At 40.6% G+C, this 16,644-nt stretch overlaps 2 protein-coding genes and 3 long non-coding RNA genes across 10 annotated transcripts; 3 read left to right on the forward strand and 2 right to left on the reverse strand.

Moving 5' to 3' along the window:
• Position 1: 1 nt before the first annotated feature.
• Positions 2-1,044, forward strand: AT2G45530 (RING/U-box superfamily protein). The gene has a single exon (NM_130115.3): positions 9-1,044. It carries the CDS (start codon positions 135-137, stop codon positions 855-857), a length of 723 nt encoding a protein of 240 aa, NP_566045.1. The 5' UTR covers positions 9-134; the 3' UTR covers positions 858-1,044.
• Positions 204-1,459, reverse strand: AT2G09640. The gene is made up of 2 exons (NR_140573.1): positions 1,262-1,459; positions 204-846 (listed from the first exon to the last, which is right to left on the reverse strand). It is a non-coding gene; the product is annotated as an other RNA (long non-coding RNA).
• Positions 1,020-16,437, reverse strand: AT2G45540 (WD-40 repeat family protein / beige-like protein; the record flags this gene model as incomplete). Of its 6 annotated transcripts, none has more annotated exons than NM_001337139.1 (32): positions 1,020-1,459; positions 1,625-1,747; positions 1,823-2,565; positions 2,641-3,124; positions 3,210-3,306; positions 3,441-3,561; positions 3,651-3,735; positions 3,832-3,981; positions 4,144-4,260; positions 4,365-4,451; positions 4,537-4,605; positions 4,707-4,763; positions 4,917-5,000; positions 5,113-5,182; positions 5,583-5,725; positions 5,955-6,431; positions 6,509-6,652; positions 6,732-7,280; positions 7,424-7,618; positions 7,799-7,883; positions 8,202-8,800; positions 9,131-9,436; positions 9,820-9,901; positions 10,159-10,235; positions 10,338-10,451; positions 10,616-10,720; positions 10,983-11,117; positions 11,540-12,295; positions 12,754-13,538; positions 13,807-15,812; positions 15,910-15,990; positions 16,163-16,408. In NM_001337139.1, 30 exons carry the CDS (start codon positions 15,758-15,760, stop codon positions 1,412-1,414), a joined length of 8,841 nt encoding a protein of 2,946 aa, NP_001318429.1. The 6 variants fall into 6 exon arrangements, with proteins under 6 accessions (NP_001318429.1, NP_001189752.1, NP_001325313.1 ...); NM_001202823.2 differs by lacking the exon at positions 15,910-15,990 and adding an exon at positions 12,366-12,559 and having other exon boundaries at positions 1,053-1,459; positions 11,540-12,266; positions 16,163-16,370; NM_001337141.1 differs by having other exon boundaries at positions 1,412-1,459; positions 15,953-15,990; positions 16,163-16,437.
• On the forward strand, positions 11,556-11,755 carry AT2G09645. The gene has a single exon (NR_140574.1). It is a non-coding gene; the product is annotated as an other RNA (long non-coding RNA).
• AT2G09650 lies at positions 16,139-16,389 on the forward strand. The gene has a single exon (NR_140575.1). It is a non-coding gene; the product is annotated as an other RNA (long non-coding RNA).
• Positions 16,438-16,644: the final 207 nt, after the last annotated feature.

The raw sequence follows: 16,644 nt of genomic DNA on the forward strand, positions 1-16,644 counted from the left end.
AATAAAACATATAGATTTACAAAGTAAAGTAAAAAAAAGTTGAATCTCTGTTTTTCGTCTGGTCCCATAGTGAATCGTGGCTCAGATGGCTTCCTAGGGTTTGTGGAAATCGGAGAGGGGAATACAGATTTGAGATGCAAAGTAGCTCCAGCTCCGGTGGTGACGACCTTGAAAAGCAGCAGCAGCAGCAGCAGAAGGACAAGTCTCCCCAGAAGCAGAGCGAGTCAGCCAATGAATCGAACCACCTCACAATCGTTGTCTGCAATGGAGATTCTAGTCGGGAAGAATTGGTGGGTCAGATCCCACCGGAAAAGGAGGTTAGCTTATCCAGAAACGGAAGCTCGCACGAGCAGTGCAGGGTTTGTCTACAAGACAAAGAAGAGGTTTTGATTGAACTAGGTTGTCAATGTCGTGGTGGTCTTGCTAAAGCTCACAGGTCTTGTATAGATGCTTGGTTTCGTACTAAAGGCTCTAACCAGTGTGAGATCTGTCAAGTTGTTGCTGTTAATGTCACACCTCCTGAGACTCAACCAACTACAAACTATTGGGTTTGGAGGATTGATCCTAGCTATAGACAAGAAGAGCGTGAGAGAGGATGCTTTAGTCCGCTTTGGGTTGCATTTTCGATTCTGATCGGTGGTTTAATGCTTGATGTGTTGATATCTATCACACTTGGGGTCTCTGCGCTTCCGGTGAACATCATTATTGGAGTCATAGTTGTGCTTGGGCTAGGAACAGCTCTAAGGCTGACTTTGGAGTTCTGTTATGAGTGGAGCTTGAGAAGAGCGGTTCACAGGGCGGTGCAGAGGGCGGAAGCGAACAACTTCAGTAATATTGCGTACCCACCTGCCTTGTAGGGGGGAAACTATGTCAAGTTAAAAACTCGTGTGTGTGTAAAAGTTGTGTGAGACGTGTAGAACTACAATGCTGGATTTGTTGGGAAAGAACCAAAAAAGAGCAAAAAAGATTATTACGAGTTTTTTCAATGCATAGTTAAAAGAAGTAACTTCGAAACAAAATTGCTATGAATAAATGAATTTATATTAAAATCATCAGTGAGACACCATTTATCACACACGTATAACCCAACAAACAAACTCAATGGGGGAGAGAAAAAGGAAGCTTCGGTGTGTGTATACCTCAACAAACTCAACAAGCCTTTGATATCTGTAAACCATCTTCACAAAAACTATGGACCGACGAAATCAGAACAAACAAAAATATGAAACGGGTTCACTTTACTGGGACTAACCAAACTTACATATGTTACAGACGAACAAACATGTCCACAATCTGATTTTAAGATTTCCACGGCTTGCTACACCTTTGACTTCCCCGAGTATTCAAACATGAGATTTTCCTTGCCGTGAGTTTCCGCCATTCTGTATCAGTGAGGTTTGATTCTTTTCTCTCATTCCCACCCGAGCTTCAGCATCTGATCCACCACCTTTAAGCTTAACTGCAGTGATTAACAAACTTCCTTTGTCAAAAACTATGTACAATGAGAGAAAATTTGCGTCTTTGATAAGGATACTGATTTGTATGGAGACTTGGTAGTAAATCATAGCAACTGAGGATTCTAACCCTAAACACCCTCTAATTTTGTAGTAGATTATAAACTTACAGCCGGATCAGTGAAGATTATCAATTGTTTATCTTCTGTGGAAACTAAGAGGTTCGTGTTGTCAACGTTCAGAGCCAGTGCGGTTATATCCTGGCCTTGACCAAGCTTTAGCACATGGAATACCTACAAGACAAAGATCTCAGGTTGTTTCGACCAGCAAATGAATTAGTTGATCTTTTCACGGAGTTATGATAATACCTGTAGTGTGTATAAGTTGAGGAAGCAAATTGAAGGAGATGGAACATCCAGTCTTTCAATTTCTTTGCTATCTTTCGATGTATCATTACTACTCGAATAATCCGAGTTGGAACATGAGTTCATCCCTATCAAGGCATTTTGACCATCCATGGATATTTCCATGCAACCAACGCTACAAAAGAGGGGAAATTTTGCTTTGGCAATCAGAACACCGTTAATGGTGAACACGCTAATAGAACCTTCTGAACTACTCCACGCCATTATAACCCCATCCGATGAAATGCAGAGAGAATCTGCCTTCACACCAACTAATCGTCTGATCAGCCGTCCTTTTCTAATGGAATGCAATAGAACATCTGAGGACTCAGAAGACGAAACAACGACTCCTTGGTCTGAGCTGACACAACAACAAACTAATTCTCTTCGATGGCCTCGGAGCACTTGTATAGGCCCTTCAAGGCGACATTTTTTGCCTTTGTTTGCCAACGTATTGGCCAGATTCGTGTTGCTTGTGGAGGAAGGCGCTCCAGAGCCAGTTGATGGCTCAGACACGCTTGTTCGAGAAGTAAACGCCTTGTGAATTCTCCATAGCAAAACAGTACTGTCCCGTGAACCCGTCACAAGGAAGTTGTTGTCTGGAGAAAGAGCCAGACATGTAACAGGGGCACAGTGCCCAAAAGCTGTTTCCAGAGTTTTTGCCCCATCAGATGAGACTAGCTTGATACTATTATCCGCATGTCCACCTATAATTAAACACATGAGTCCCATAAATATATATTACCAACAAACTTGGGATCGTATAATTGCTTGCTTATTACCTGTGATTATTTCCCCATCGCTAGTAATAGCAATCACGGACGAACTTCTGATTCCTGATGAGGCAAATGCTTGTGCCTGAGGAAATTGCCAGTCACCAGTTCCAGAACTAGCTGGACCCTTGAACATGCGCATCAATGATCCACTAGTTGAAGTTGTTGTTGCCTTCCCGTGATGGAAGAGGAAAGGAGTACCTTGGCCATCAGGAGTGTTTGGTTGCCACTTGTGCTGTGCAACACGAGCTGCTGGCACATTCATGTCCACAATCACAACACTATCTGAAGATGCCTGAATGGCTGAGGCTGGTAAGTTGCAGCGCTCTGGGGTTTGAACAGTATATGGTTTTATTTCTTTTGGATTTCGAAAAATAGTCTGCATATGTAGGACATCTTTCAACGGCATCCTCTTCATGTGAGGAACTGTCAACAGCTGGGATGGTGTTTGCCCAAAATAAGCTATCTGGTCTTGTGTGGCACGTTGTTGTACCTTCATCAAACATTCACGGGCAAGTCATGTCAGCATGTTAATACTAAAACTGAGCAACCCCAGCAGTACAGAAAAATTGCCTTACCGGGTCCGTGATCTTATCAATATCAACAGTCCCCTCGTAGGTAATGTAGAAGAAAACGTTATTTGCCATTATAGCTTCTTTGCCACGTTGCTTATACCTGAATGAAAAAACAATTTAGTGGCTTACAAAGACACTTGTGAATATTTTGCTGAACACACTAAGTAAAAGGAGAAACTAAGTTATGGAAAAATGTGCTGACAGTATATCATCAGTTCAAGGGTGAAAACCTACCCAAATATGAGATCAATCCATTCATGCAAATGAGCAGATACATGCTCGCTCTCAAGAGCCCTTCGTTGCTTGTGTACAAAATCCACTGGGTTTTTGGCCCAAGGAGGAAGTTTTACAGCATCTAATAGATAAAAAAACCGCATCAGATAACAAAATTCTCACCATGCCACGCATAAATTTTGGCTATGACAAGGAAAAGAATCACAATACCAAGCTTTTCTCCCAACTGTGTTGTACCAAAGTCAATCGAATTTTCGTTGGTCAGCACCTCAGGGAGGTAAAACAACTCTGGAACCTGTAATTTAGTGGCTAAATAAGGGTAGGCTCTTGACTTGTTAAGGAAGAGGCGAATAATTAATCCATTCGATGTTTTATGGAGACCAATACGTACCAATTCTTTCACATCACTCATGTCTTCAAGAACTCCATTCCAAGTGCCTGGAAAGTCTGAAAACATGCGGTCTGCATGATCAAACTTTCCACCTTGAAGTTGAATTGATAGGGTTGTGAAAGGTTCAACTCTGGCAAGATAATACAACACCTGCGCACATGAAATAAATGATAAAATGTCGAAAAGTGTACAAACTCCATCTAGTAGCATAAAAACAGTATCCATTGTTTTCTGTCCACGATTCAGGGAACACAAACTTTAAACTGGGAATGGCAGTAATTGTGGCAGGATATTATAGAGAAGAGAAATTACTGCTCCAGCACTCGAGTAATGTGAGCCATAGTGGAATTTGGGAATAACTGGATCTTCGAAGCTAGAATACCGCTCTTGAAATTTTTTGAGCCGCTCTGGGTTCAATGCACCAATTGGCTGAACATATACAGACCCACATCAAAACAAGATTCTCTAGGTTTATGATCCATCATATGCAGACTAAGAACGTAAAATTGGAAACAAACTGCAAAGGATTCCACCTTGGAAAGATCTCTGAAGGTAGATGGATTTGAAAGGTCCAGACTTTCTGAACTGTTGTCAGAAATAATCCACGGGAAAACAGGATACTGCAAAGAATAACATATCTATCTATCAAGCAAGTAAGGGCATTGACAAGTTCACCAGGAAAACGTAAAAGAGCACAAGATCTACCTGAGTAATGTCATTGTAACTACGGCCAGCCAACGTGTTAAGCTGCATTAAGTATTCAAAATTGCTGATCTGCAGATATTATCCAGATGTAGATCTTTCTGTATTAGATGTTATTCTTGGATAAGGATAAAAATTGCATGACAAGCGTGAGTGTGCAGTGTAGTTGGTACCTCCCATCTAGCCCAGCGCTCCATTAACTGAGTTCTTCTCAAAAGCTGTTCCGGCCTCTAAAAAGGTAACAATATTTGTAAGTTTGCAGTACAGAACGAAAAGTAGCTCAGCCTAGTCATTTGCGTTATCAATCCCCCATTGAAGAAAAATATGAACCAAGAGTAATTCAAAAGTTAAAGAAAATAAGATAGTAAGGATAAAACAGAAACCTGAGTTGCTAGGTAAATATTGTTTAAGTGAGGAGGCCTTGCTTGCACGATAGCTCGATATGCATTTCTTCTTCCCTCAGTATTCTATGATGTAAAACAAGCAAATTGGGAAAAGTAATTGATTACAGCATGCGGAGATTTACAAGGTCAGAGAGATAAATATATCATACGTAGAAAGAGTTTTAGATGCAGATACCCCAAAATCAAAGAAGAAGTTTGAACGGTCAACCATAAAAAGTTCCAGGGCACTCCTTCTCAGGAGATATCTGAGAAAGAAATAAACAAAGAAATTGATCATCAGTCATATCACTAATCCCGAATAAAACACAACTCCTACAGAAAGAGTAAAACTTAACCGAAAAAAGTAATATTCAGCAACCAAGGTATGAAATTTTCATCTAAATGACTTGTTGGTGTTGGGTTTGTGGGCAATCAAAGTGCTTCAAAATTTTCATTTCACTCTGTCAGGGAGTGCATTGAACAACAATAGGTATAAACTATAAACCATTCCTGATTTTCTTTTAGATGAAAATTCCATATCTTGGTTAGATAAAGATAAAAGTTCCAGATACTAAGCAGATAAATCATCTGAAAATATTAAAATGAAGTAGTGACTAGTGAATAGGAATATATGAGCTAAACAGAATTTTGATGATGAAACTTTACCTCCGGCTATAAATCTGATGAAGAGAAGACATTGGCCAACTACGATCCTTTTCTTGATCACCTGATTGGGACTCATCTGAGTGATCAGCCAAATTCTGGCTTTCTCTGTTGTCAACAATAAAATTTATTCTCCTTGTTGTAATCTGAGAAATGCACAGCAGGTATAATCAGCAATCCAAATGTCATACAAGAAAAGCATATTTGGAAACATAAGCCAATTTCTGGTTTTCTATGATGTCTACATGCCACAATTCTTGACTTCACTTGGATCTAACCAATCTAACTAATCTAGTTGATTATATCCAATTTTTCCTCTCTTTTCATGTTAGCTACTTGTAGAAAATCCAAAACATTCAGGTTGGTCTAACATACTTGAAAGGTTCCTTTCACAACCCTTAGTGGCCGGACCATAGATGTTGGAAGTTCAAGAAGGATCCTTTCATCAAGTTCACTGGGAACAAAGCCAGGTGCTACTACTGAAGAATCTCGGACCATTTCAAGGTCATTTGATGTTCGAGGATCACTGTTTCCTGCTGAAGTTCTGGATGCATGCTCATGTGACCCAGATATTCTCCCTTCATCCCTTTTATGTTCTTCAGCATTACCTTTGACATCAAGCTGATCACCCTCTCCATGTTCATCCTCTTCATACGCTATTTCCATTAATATTACTTCAGCAGCAACAACAGGAGGATTTGATTGAGAACCCTTGCTACCATTATCACTTTTTGTTTCTGTCTGATCGTCATAATCTGCTGCTGCCCCGTGATGATCAGTCCCAGAATAATTCCTCCTTATAGACTGTCTCATCCTCGAAAAGCTTTCCATAGAATCAAGTTTCCAGAAAACCTGCATGTTAAATGATATCACATTACTAAGAATTTTCTTAACATGTTTCAATTTTTCTTTTTTTAAACATGGCTTACGCGTTCAGGACTGCATATTCCATCTCCAAAAGGCCCAAAAAAGCATCGCATCTCTGCCAAGTAACGAATTAGTTTTCGCCAAGCACGGCTTCCCAAGCATAGACGGTTTGCCGCTATGATATCATCTTGCATACGCCTATCAATCTGGTGAGAAGTTGAACCAAAAATGAGACTCCAGTATGCTCACAAAACCAATAAAATGTGACATAGGTGGAAAACAAACCTCTGATCTTTGCATGTTACGTGCTAATGCAAAACTCGCAACAAGTACAGCAATAAATTTGTAGGACAAAGCATTAAAATCTTTTCCATAAACTGATTTTGTATCCACTGGTTGGAGACATTCCATCCACGCCACTCCCATAGCTTCAGAAGTGTTCCATCTCTGTAAACGCTCCATGTCACCGATATTCCTCCGCTGTGCAGATGTTGCCATTGCAACAGCGCTCAGACCTCTTCCTGAACCAATCTTTGCATTCCGTTCAAGATCTCGTGCGGCTGCCAAAGCTGCCGCCTTTGCAGCAGCTTTGTCTCTTGGTCGAGGTGGTGCATTGTTGTTTGGAGGCTCCAGTGGTTTCTGGAAGCTTGAAAAGGTCTGAAGTTTCGCAGTCTTACGCTCAAGCATTGAAGAGTCTCGCCTAAGATGTGAAGGTGTAGGAGGTGGTGGTGCTTCCCAACCAGCTGCCCCTGCAGCTATCATTGCCAGAGACATTGCAGCAGGCGGTGAAGCAAAAGCAGCAGCCCACTCCGGAGTAACCATAGAAAGAGCACCCTAAACAGACAAATTTGGATAGCTCAATCTAATAACTCAAGCATAACAATATTGGTATCTCATCGACTAGAAATAAACAGTGGCCAATCTAGAAACATATAACTATGAAAGCAACTGAGGGAATGCAAACAGCTTTAAGCTACCTCAACGGGGAGCGCATCAGCAGCCAAGGCACGATCATCAACGACAAGGGGATTCATACCATCAGCAGTGGCAAGTTCATGAATGCCCGCCAAAAGTGGTCGCCATCTCCGGAGGACTGCAATAAATGGTGGTACAATAGCCTCTATATACTGCTTACGAAGTGGTCTTCTGTCTCTGCTGATAGCATGCCATACCTACACAGATTTGTTCTGGAATCAGAAAGCGAAGAAAGACAATATGTATACACGAAGGACACTTGACGGCATCAGAAGAAAGACAATATATATACACACAGATGACAACTTTCCAATCGCAGCATGAGATTTGAGACCAGAATATCATTAAACATGCCAATCTGATTATGGAAGACTAACCTCAGAATAGAGAACACATGCAGTAACCAGTACTCTCTGCCTCTTTGAATCGGATATTGGCATGTTTATGATAGGAGATAGCACACTGTGGGATAAGGAAAAAAAAGTCAAACTTCTCCTAATAAACAGCAGACCCAGGCCAAATATCCATTGTGGAACTAAAAGATTAAGCATTAGATACCATGTTATAAACTTCTGTGCAAATAATCCAATAGAAAATACTATATGAGATGTAGTCATCATCGTGAATGACCCACAAACGACTAATGGACACAACTGAACTCAGAGCATCATAGTGTCCGCACCAGATTACGATGGTGCAAAAATGCTGAAACAAAGTATCTAAGCAGATGGATATCTAATTGTCCACGAAGAGAGAAACAAAATATTTCATTGAGTTTACCTCCACAATAAAGCTGATCGGGATTGTCGCATAGACATCTGAGAACCACTATCTAATGTAACTGAATTCCCTGAGGAGCGTTCAGAACTTAGATTTCTCATCAACATATTATCTTCGCCATAGTCTTCCTCCCTCATAGACAGAAGCACCATCCGCAGCATACATAAGAAAGGCTGATCACTGTCCAGCAACTGGTAGAGGGCTGTCATCCCTCCCATCCCCGTACCAGATCCTCCACCTATTCCAAGGCCACCTCCGAGTCCAGACTCATCTAATAGCAAAGCTTGAAGCATGGATACAGATTTTTTAACCAATGGAAGTTCAATCCAGTTTCCATGAGCATCTTTTTCTAAAGTAGATTTCCAGGAGTCTGAACCACTGCCACCACCACCAAGTGAACTGGGTTTAGAGGGAAGGCCAACACCATACCACAATCGACTCCTGTACTTCCAACCCTCAGCCAAATCCATGGCACAGCTGCCATATGAAACAAAAGCACATGAAACAGATTCATAAGGCTCAGCTGCAGAAGCAGCAGTAAGGCGCTCCATTGCGACTGCAGAAATCTGTCCACTTGAATCAGCCATTGATGCGAGTATCTGAAAAAAGAAAGAAAAAATTACTTGAATTTTCTTAGCATAAAGAACATGGTGTTTACAAGAATCCCAAATAACAAATTCAAATCTGATATTAAAAATGGCATGCTCGTAAAAGATACAATGAAAATAAAAAAGAGGTATTAACCAACAAGGATACGAATTAATCAGGACATAAGAGAAACATGAACAGATCAACAGCATACAAAAATATGATTATTTCTAAGCGTGATTTCTTTAAAAGCACTTGATCATGACAAGAGAACCTGAGAAGCAAAATATTGGAAAGTCTAATTCAGAGAAATTAGGCATTTGAGAATGTTTTCCACTTACATCTAAAGGGACTTTCCCTGAATCACTTGACAGTGAAGCACGGCTGCTAGAAATCTCTGATGATTCTCCGATCGCTGTCAGTGTGCTTGTACGTTTTTTAAGAGGGGATGGAGAAGCAACTGCATTGGTTGCACAAGTCTGTTTGCTTTGTGACCGCAAATGATCTTCGACAAGCATCAAAATCACGATTGCATTTTCCACCAGAAAAACAGAAAGCTGAGCAGCATTTTCTGCTCCTGCTTTTGCATCCTTTGGTGCTAGACCCTCTGCAGCAACACCAGCAGCTGCTGCAGCAATAACTTGAGTCTGTTGAGGGAAAAAACGATTGTGTAGATAAAAATCTAGTTCTATCCCAGTATAACAAGACAGGCGAACACACACCACATGCTGGAATGGATAATCTGATATCACCAACAAAGCTTTACAGCATTGTTTTCTTGCAAGCAAACTCCCTGGAAATTTATCTATATTGTGCATTCGTAAGAAAACAGACACTCTACAATTTCCTTTATCAAGAACTTAAATAGCCATTTAATAGCTCACTGGAAAAGGTCTTTCAAGGAAAGGAAGGAATTGGCGATCTATGGAACTATGGAAGGCATTAAGAATCTTAATTTCAATAATAAGAAGAAAAATCTATATAATAATATATAAAAGACAAGAAAAAAAAAACGCAAGGAATACGTTACCTGAGCTTGCAGTTCTCTGGCAGCAAAGTCTAGCAATCCACCAAAAAGTCGTCTTTTAAAAATTGGTAGTGACTCCTCACGCCTTCAAAGAGTAGAAGATAAGAAAATTTTGACAGACTTCTCTCATACTTCTCAAAGCATATGGGAAGAGACACTAGCGTACAATATCATCAGCTAGAGAAAGTGACTAAAAACGACATAGTTCAAAAAACCAAAATAGATGACAGTGCAAAAGGCTTGAAAAGGTGAGAACGTCATAAGTGGCTCAAGAAAAATAAGTCATTCAAAAATGTGAAAAAGAAAAAAAAAAGATGAAGAGGTACATGGAAAAAAAAATACCTAATTCTTTGCTCTCCAGTGCTGGAACCACCAACGATAGAAAGCCACTCTGCACAATGAATTGTAGCCTCGATATCCTGGGAGAAGGAAATAGATGATGCAAGTAATAATAATTGAAAACAATGTTGCTCGAAGAGGGCTAAAGTGTAACCCAATAGACAGTTAAGACAAAACTTTACCTTCCAACCATCTTTCTGGCGCATTGAATGTTCCAACATTATGATCAAGAAGTTGTGAATCATATCTTCTACCTCACAAGAACCCACTGAAGCAGACTGCTTCCCTGCATCCTTCTGTGTACACTCAAAAGTCAGCAAAATTGGCAGAGCTGTTGGCACTTCTTCTACAACTTACCAGCTAACAATGTAGATTATTCACTCTTTAAGAGTTGCGCACATAACTCGGCGCAGTTATACTACAACAATTAAAAGGTTTAGGTTCTAAGGTTGATGAGTACCTCATAGTTCGAGATCAGTATCTCCAAGATCCACTCAGGCCACTCTTCCATTGTTGTCAGACTGCTTCTATTTTCCGGATGACTGCAAGCCAAAAAAAGAAGATCCTGACATACAAACAGAAAAGAGCGAGATCAGAAAGTCATTGAATGAAGAGGAACTGGACAGGTGAACGCTTTCAGAATAAAAGGTCCAGACAACTAATCTTAAGTTTTATTATATTTCATGACAGCTGTTTGGAAACAAAAATGGTCATAATATTTCCTAGTATAGTTATACTAACCCAGGGTTCAGAATATCTCAAGCATCTTTACAAGGACATTTGTTCCTTGACACACAGTCGGGAAATATTTCAACTATGAGATATACCTGAAGTGCTCGGCTTTGTAGAGCCTTAGATGCAGATGGTAGAGACCGCAGGAGGACTAACAAAAGTTGGGAATGTTCAAAGCGATGACCTGAATCGTAAAAGTTAAGGCCATCTTCTGTTGACGAAGCATTGATCTGCAAGAAAGTACATGTGATAGCAATAGTTTTAACTTCACACCAAAATCTTCAAGAGTAATTGATATAGACCAATTATATTGCTGGCATATGAATTTGAACCGCACAATAGCCGTAGCAAATCATGATAGTCAATATATGGTATCAGATAGCATTTCAGAGAGCCGTTTTGAAACCAACTTTTATCAAAGTTACACACCTTTGTAAAATTTCAAAAACCAAGTAGAAGGTTTGAAGCGAAAGAACCATGCAAAAACACCCCAACATTTTCTATATATAAGAAACGCTATATGCTCCCACTTCTTTCTACCCAAGTCATAGTAAGTACAACCATGAAAATCAGAAAGAAACCCAATATACTTTTCAATCGGATTGTTAGTAAGAAAAATTAAACAAAATGGGATATCAAGAACATGCCATACCGAGGCCCCAAGCAAAGTTGTATAGACGTTGTCAGTCATCAGCCTGTTTGGAGCAGCTTGAAATGCCTTCAGCAAAGCAAATAGAAGCAATGCGACTTTATCATCAAACATTGTTCCACCATTTTCATGGAGCCCACTACCCAGGATGTTACTTGTCACATCAGAACGGGCATCGAAATCAAATGTTAGGTGCCCACTAGAAATTAAAGCACCAATCAATCTGATGATCCCAACCACAACAGCATCGCTATTGTCAACATTGTACACGTTATTTCTTGCACTATCAGCACTTATTGAAAGACTTATACCACCAATTTCAGCTGATAGTCTCTCAGTATTTATGGAATTGGAGATGGAAACTGAGTCACTATCACAAACGACAGGTGTGGAACCATGCTCCTTTTCTTGTCGAACTGACTCTGGTACATTCAGAGACCCAACATTATCATCCTCAACAGAATTTCCATCAGGACCAGGAAGGTCAAAGCCAATCTCATTATCGTGTGGATTGGAATCCAACTGTTTTACCGAACCAGACTCGTTGTACGGACTCTTTTCACTTGGATCAGTCGATGACCTTTTTCCACTCCTACCCATAGCTAAAACATTATCCTCACCAGTTTTAGCTTCTCTCTGCAGCAGAACAAGAAGTGTTTCTATACCACCAGACGTTATAAATACCTCTGCAAACATCTGAGCTCTTGCAGCATTCGGCTGTACAACCAACCTATACATAAGGTGTAATACCCTCGCAACCTAAGAATATCAAAAAGTTGGACGTGTCAGACAGCACGTATTTTTCAATTAATTTGGTAATTGCACCTACCAACACAGACGAGTGCAATCTGTAAGACCATTCTCTCTTGAAATGACCCACATTTCACCATGCAGACCATTATAAGATGGTTTTCTAGAATTCATATACATAATCTGACTACGGAATAACGGAACTAGTTTAATTAGTAATAGTGCAAGCAAACTACAAACGGCGGATGCATTGGCATTGAATTTGCAATGAACCTAAGATATTAGAAGTGCAACACACTTAATAATCAACAAGAATATGTCACTCAAGACAAACAATACTGGAATAGGGAGTATACAAAAATTGGAAAAAGAAACTAACGGTTGGCCACTAGGTTATTAATCCAAAGTAAAAAAGAATTTTACTTCTCCATTTTAGTTGTTTAATTGAAGGGAAAAACAGTTCTTACCTGATTTGGCTGTGGGCTGTCAATTATGAAACCAAGTAATCGACGGAGGTCATCAGCAGCTAAAGAAGGAGATGCTGCTCCCATTAGAAGTTCAATAATCACCAGAAGTTCATCAATCAGAGCATTGAGTTCCCCCATTTGACGCGTATTCCCATCAAGAGGAAAAGTGGTCTCAGAATCCTTCTCAGAAATCATCCAATAGCATCTTCGACAGCCATCTAGAAGCAACTGAATAGCTTCGGCATCCCTCATAGCTGTTGCTTCAGTGAAAACCATATCTTGAAGGGATGACAATAGCTTCTTTTGGAGTCCATAATTGCACAGGCTCCATATTTTCAAATCTAATAAAAGCGTACGAAAGAGCTGCACTTTGAGAACATGATTGATCTTCTGAGATTGGCAAAGCGAAACAATGGCAGCAACTAGCTCCTCTTCTCCTACTCCATCATGCTTCCTGTCAAGGGATGCAAGTGAGTGTAGAAGATAACTCAGAATTCTAGCAAGAATCTCGGGTCCCTGAGTACGACACAACTCTTCATTGTTCCCAGGATGTTGAATAGCGACTGACATAATTCTAAATACAGGTGCAGCAAGTGTAACTGTGGACAAAGACAGTGGAAGATTTCCAAGACATGGCTCCAAGCTATCTTTATGCACACTGCTTACGGTCAAAGGAAGCAGGGACATGGGTCCTCCATAAGCTAAGGCCCAGAAAGACTCCACTGGCTTCATTCTCGTTGCAACATGGACTTGTCCAAGGACCTCAGCTGGTCGCCTTAGAGTGCCTTGACGAAGAAAAAAAAAAGTAAAACAAAAAGATTAGTTCAAACTATATCAAAACTGGAAATGATTGATTCCGATTCTCGACCAGAAACAAAATGACGGAAGGAAATCATGAAGGGAAAAGAAGACCACAGATAGAGAGAATAAGCAAATCAAAGTACATAACAAATCAACCATGACAATCTGATAGCATATCAACATTCATGGGAATTGCACGTTTTCACTTTTAAAGAGCATTTGATAAGAAAAAAGGAGTATAAATATACGCACCTGCTGCTCCAGAAAGTGAAGCATCTGGACAAAATCTCCCACTTAGCAGACAAGGGTGGTAAAGCAGGTGGGTATATCCTCCAATATCTGCATCCAAAATACTACTTTCTTCTGCCTTATTACGTACATAGTCATTTGTAGCTAGCCAAGGAAGGCCTGCCCCATTGCCAAAACAAGGCAAAACATCTCCACCTCTAGACGCCAAACGCGCCATTCTCTCAGGACCAATCGGTTCCTTAAATATATAAACTGGTCCCATCTCTGCAAACAAAGGACATTGACGACGGCGACGTTGTAGACCAGCCATAGTAGGAGGAGGATTTGTGCCAATGCAACAGAAAGAAAGGGGCTTGGATATACGAGGAAAATCAAAAGGACGACTTTCATACAAGGATCCATCAATATATAATCGTAGTTCACTCTCTGCTTTCCCCAGAAGTCCTTGCTTGCAGCTATGCTCAAGACCAATAAAATACCAACATTGAGGCTTAAATGCATGAGTAAAATGCAGCGAAGACTTTCTTCCTTTCCCACTACCACTCTCAACCACCAGAAATTGAGCGTGGAAATATGCTTCTATTCCCTGATTATCAGCGGACAAAAAGCTGAACAAACGTGGCATATGAGCAGTGCCTTCACCAGCAAGCGCACTCGCAGCCGCTGCAGCTGACATTGCGGATGTTTTCCCTGACTTGGCTGCTGCGGCAGCAGCAATTGCAGCTGCCGCAGTTGCAGCATTTAATGTGTCAGCAAATGATTCAATATAGATCCATGTTGCAAATGCGTAGCCATTGGTAAAGGGCCAACGACTTTCTCCGGGACCAAGTAACCCAGAGCTTTCACCATCAAATTCAAAAGTACAAGCAGGCCCCCTTGATTCCTTTCCACTCATTGCCTTCTCCAAAGCAAGCATCAACGGACTTGACCAGGCTGTTGTAATTGCGGCTTTTATAACTTGAAGCCACCTGTGTAAATCATCGACACTAAGGGAGTGCCCGGCTAAATGTTGAATACATAGTAGCAAAATAGCAGCAGCATTCCATTTCATATCAACGTCCTTGGAAATTATCGCTTCCACTGATCGCAACAAAACTCCTAATAACCCTGCCGTGGAACACATAGCTCTATTTCTCGTGCATGACCGTAAAATAACAAGCAAACCCCGAACCATGCGAGTCCTGGGGGACATAAAATTTACGTTATCACCTAAACCAGGAAGCCAAGGAATAAGCTCCCCAGAAACAATAGCAGCACGGGAATTTAACATGACACTAGGAGGGTTGCTATCTTCATCCTCTTCAAAACTCTCAACTCCACCCATGGTGGCAATAAGTGAATCAACAACAAGGAAAGCAGTGGCCTCTGACTCCTCTCCACAGCCAAAATTCTCAATACCACATACAACATTCTTTAGTTTGTCTAAGCTTTCAGGCTTCCCCATGATGGCTGAATCCACAAGATGCAGTAGCTCTGGAGAAACATTTGGAACAGTGGCCTTTGGCTTGGGCTTCTGCGGGGAATGAACAGGGGAATATCCAGATTCTGGATGGTGGACAGAATCCAGACTAGTTTCAGAAAGGGACTGCTGCATGGAATAAGCTGCCTCTCTCTCAGGTCCAGGGCTAGAAAGTCGGTCACTTTGCACATCGTCCATAGGCATGAGATCATACATCTCCTGAGTCCCGGATAATTGATAAGTAACTACTTCAGTGCCACCAAATGAAGACCTCCCATGATCAGAATTTGAAAAGCTTCCAGGTTCCTGAAGGTCACCCTGAGATTCATTCGCAGCCTTTTCCTGATCTCCCAGAGAAACTTGTTCAAAATCATCATCCTTAAAGGCTCTATCAGCTGAACTGATCCCTTGCAAAGTCGTATCAAATGCCTCTATCCTATTGTGCAAAGGATTAGCTATATCAGCTTCAGGGAGCTTTCTTTCATCATCGTCTTCCATTCTATAAACTTATGGAGAGTACAGACATTCACAGCGTTTTCTCACCCTCCACCTGTTACACAGAGCAAAAGTTGAGCTTCTGAGAAAAATGCATCTGACACTGATGAAGATGAGAACTAAAGTCGACACTGTGATTGAACCAAATAAACCTGCAAAAATGCATCTGAACCAATGATCCATATATATACTCACTTGGATCTACTAAATTTAACATATACAGCATCAAAAATCTGCAAAAGGAGCTCAAAAATCTTCAGAAAACAATCAATTAGAAGATTCTCTGTCAGATCTCAGAGAGGATCGATTTTGAAAATCATAAGAAAATTACATTCCGAGTGTATCATCTAGAACTATGAAAGGATAAAATGCTTATAGAAATCAATGCCGGGAGAGAGTACGCACGGATCGGACCGGAGAAATGTTCGGAGATGATGAACCAATGAATGGAAGCGAATCGGAAGCTCAAACAAATCTGGACGGAATCTCTATCCGCCGACGGCGCAACGAGAGCTTGGAAGACGGAGAATGCGTAAGATTCCAGAGGACGACGAAAGTAAAGAGAGGTGAGACGACGATCGGAGAGAGACTAGCGAAAGGAGGCGACTTGGGCGCGCGGGAGAGAGAGAAAGAAGAGAAGAGAGATTGTGGTTTTTTACTGATTTGGGATTTTAGCAACACATAAAAGTCAATTAACACTAAAGTTTTCATTTAATTCCTTTTTAAGTATTTTGCTATTCATGTCAACACAAATTTATTTCTTTTTACTACTCTCAGTAAAGTGATTCATTTATTTACTTCAATTTTTTCCCAACAGTAAAGTGATTCATTTATAAATCTTTTTTTTTCCAACAATTTCATTTACAGTATAAATCTTTATCTTAGAC

The sequence above is a fragment of the Arabidopsis thaliana genome, chromosome 2, assembly GCF_000001735.4.
Source record: "Arabidopsis thaliana chromosome 2, partial sequence".
NCBI classification, from domain to species: domain Eukaryota; kingdom Viridiplantae; phylum Streptophyta; class Magnoliopsida; order Brassicales; family Brassicaceae; genus Arabidopsis; species Arabidopsis thaliana.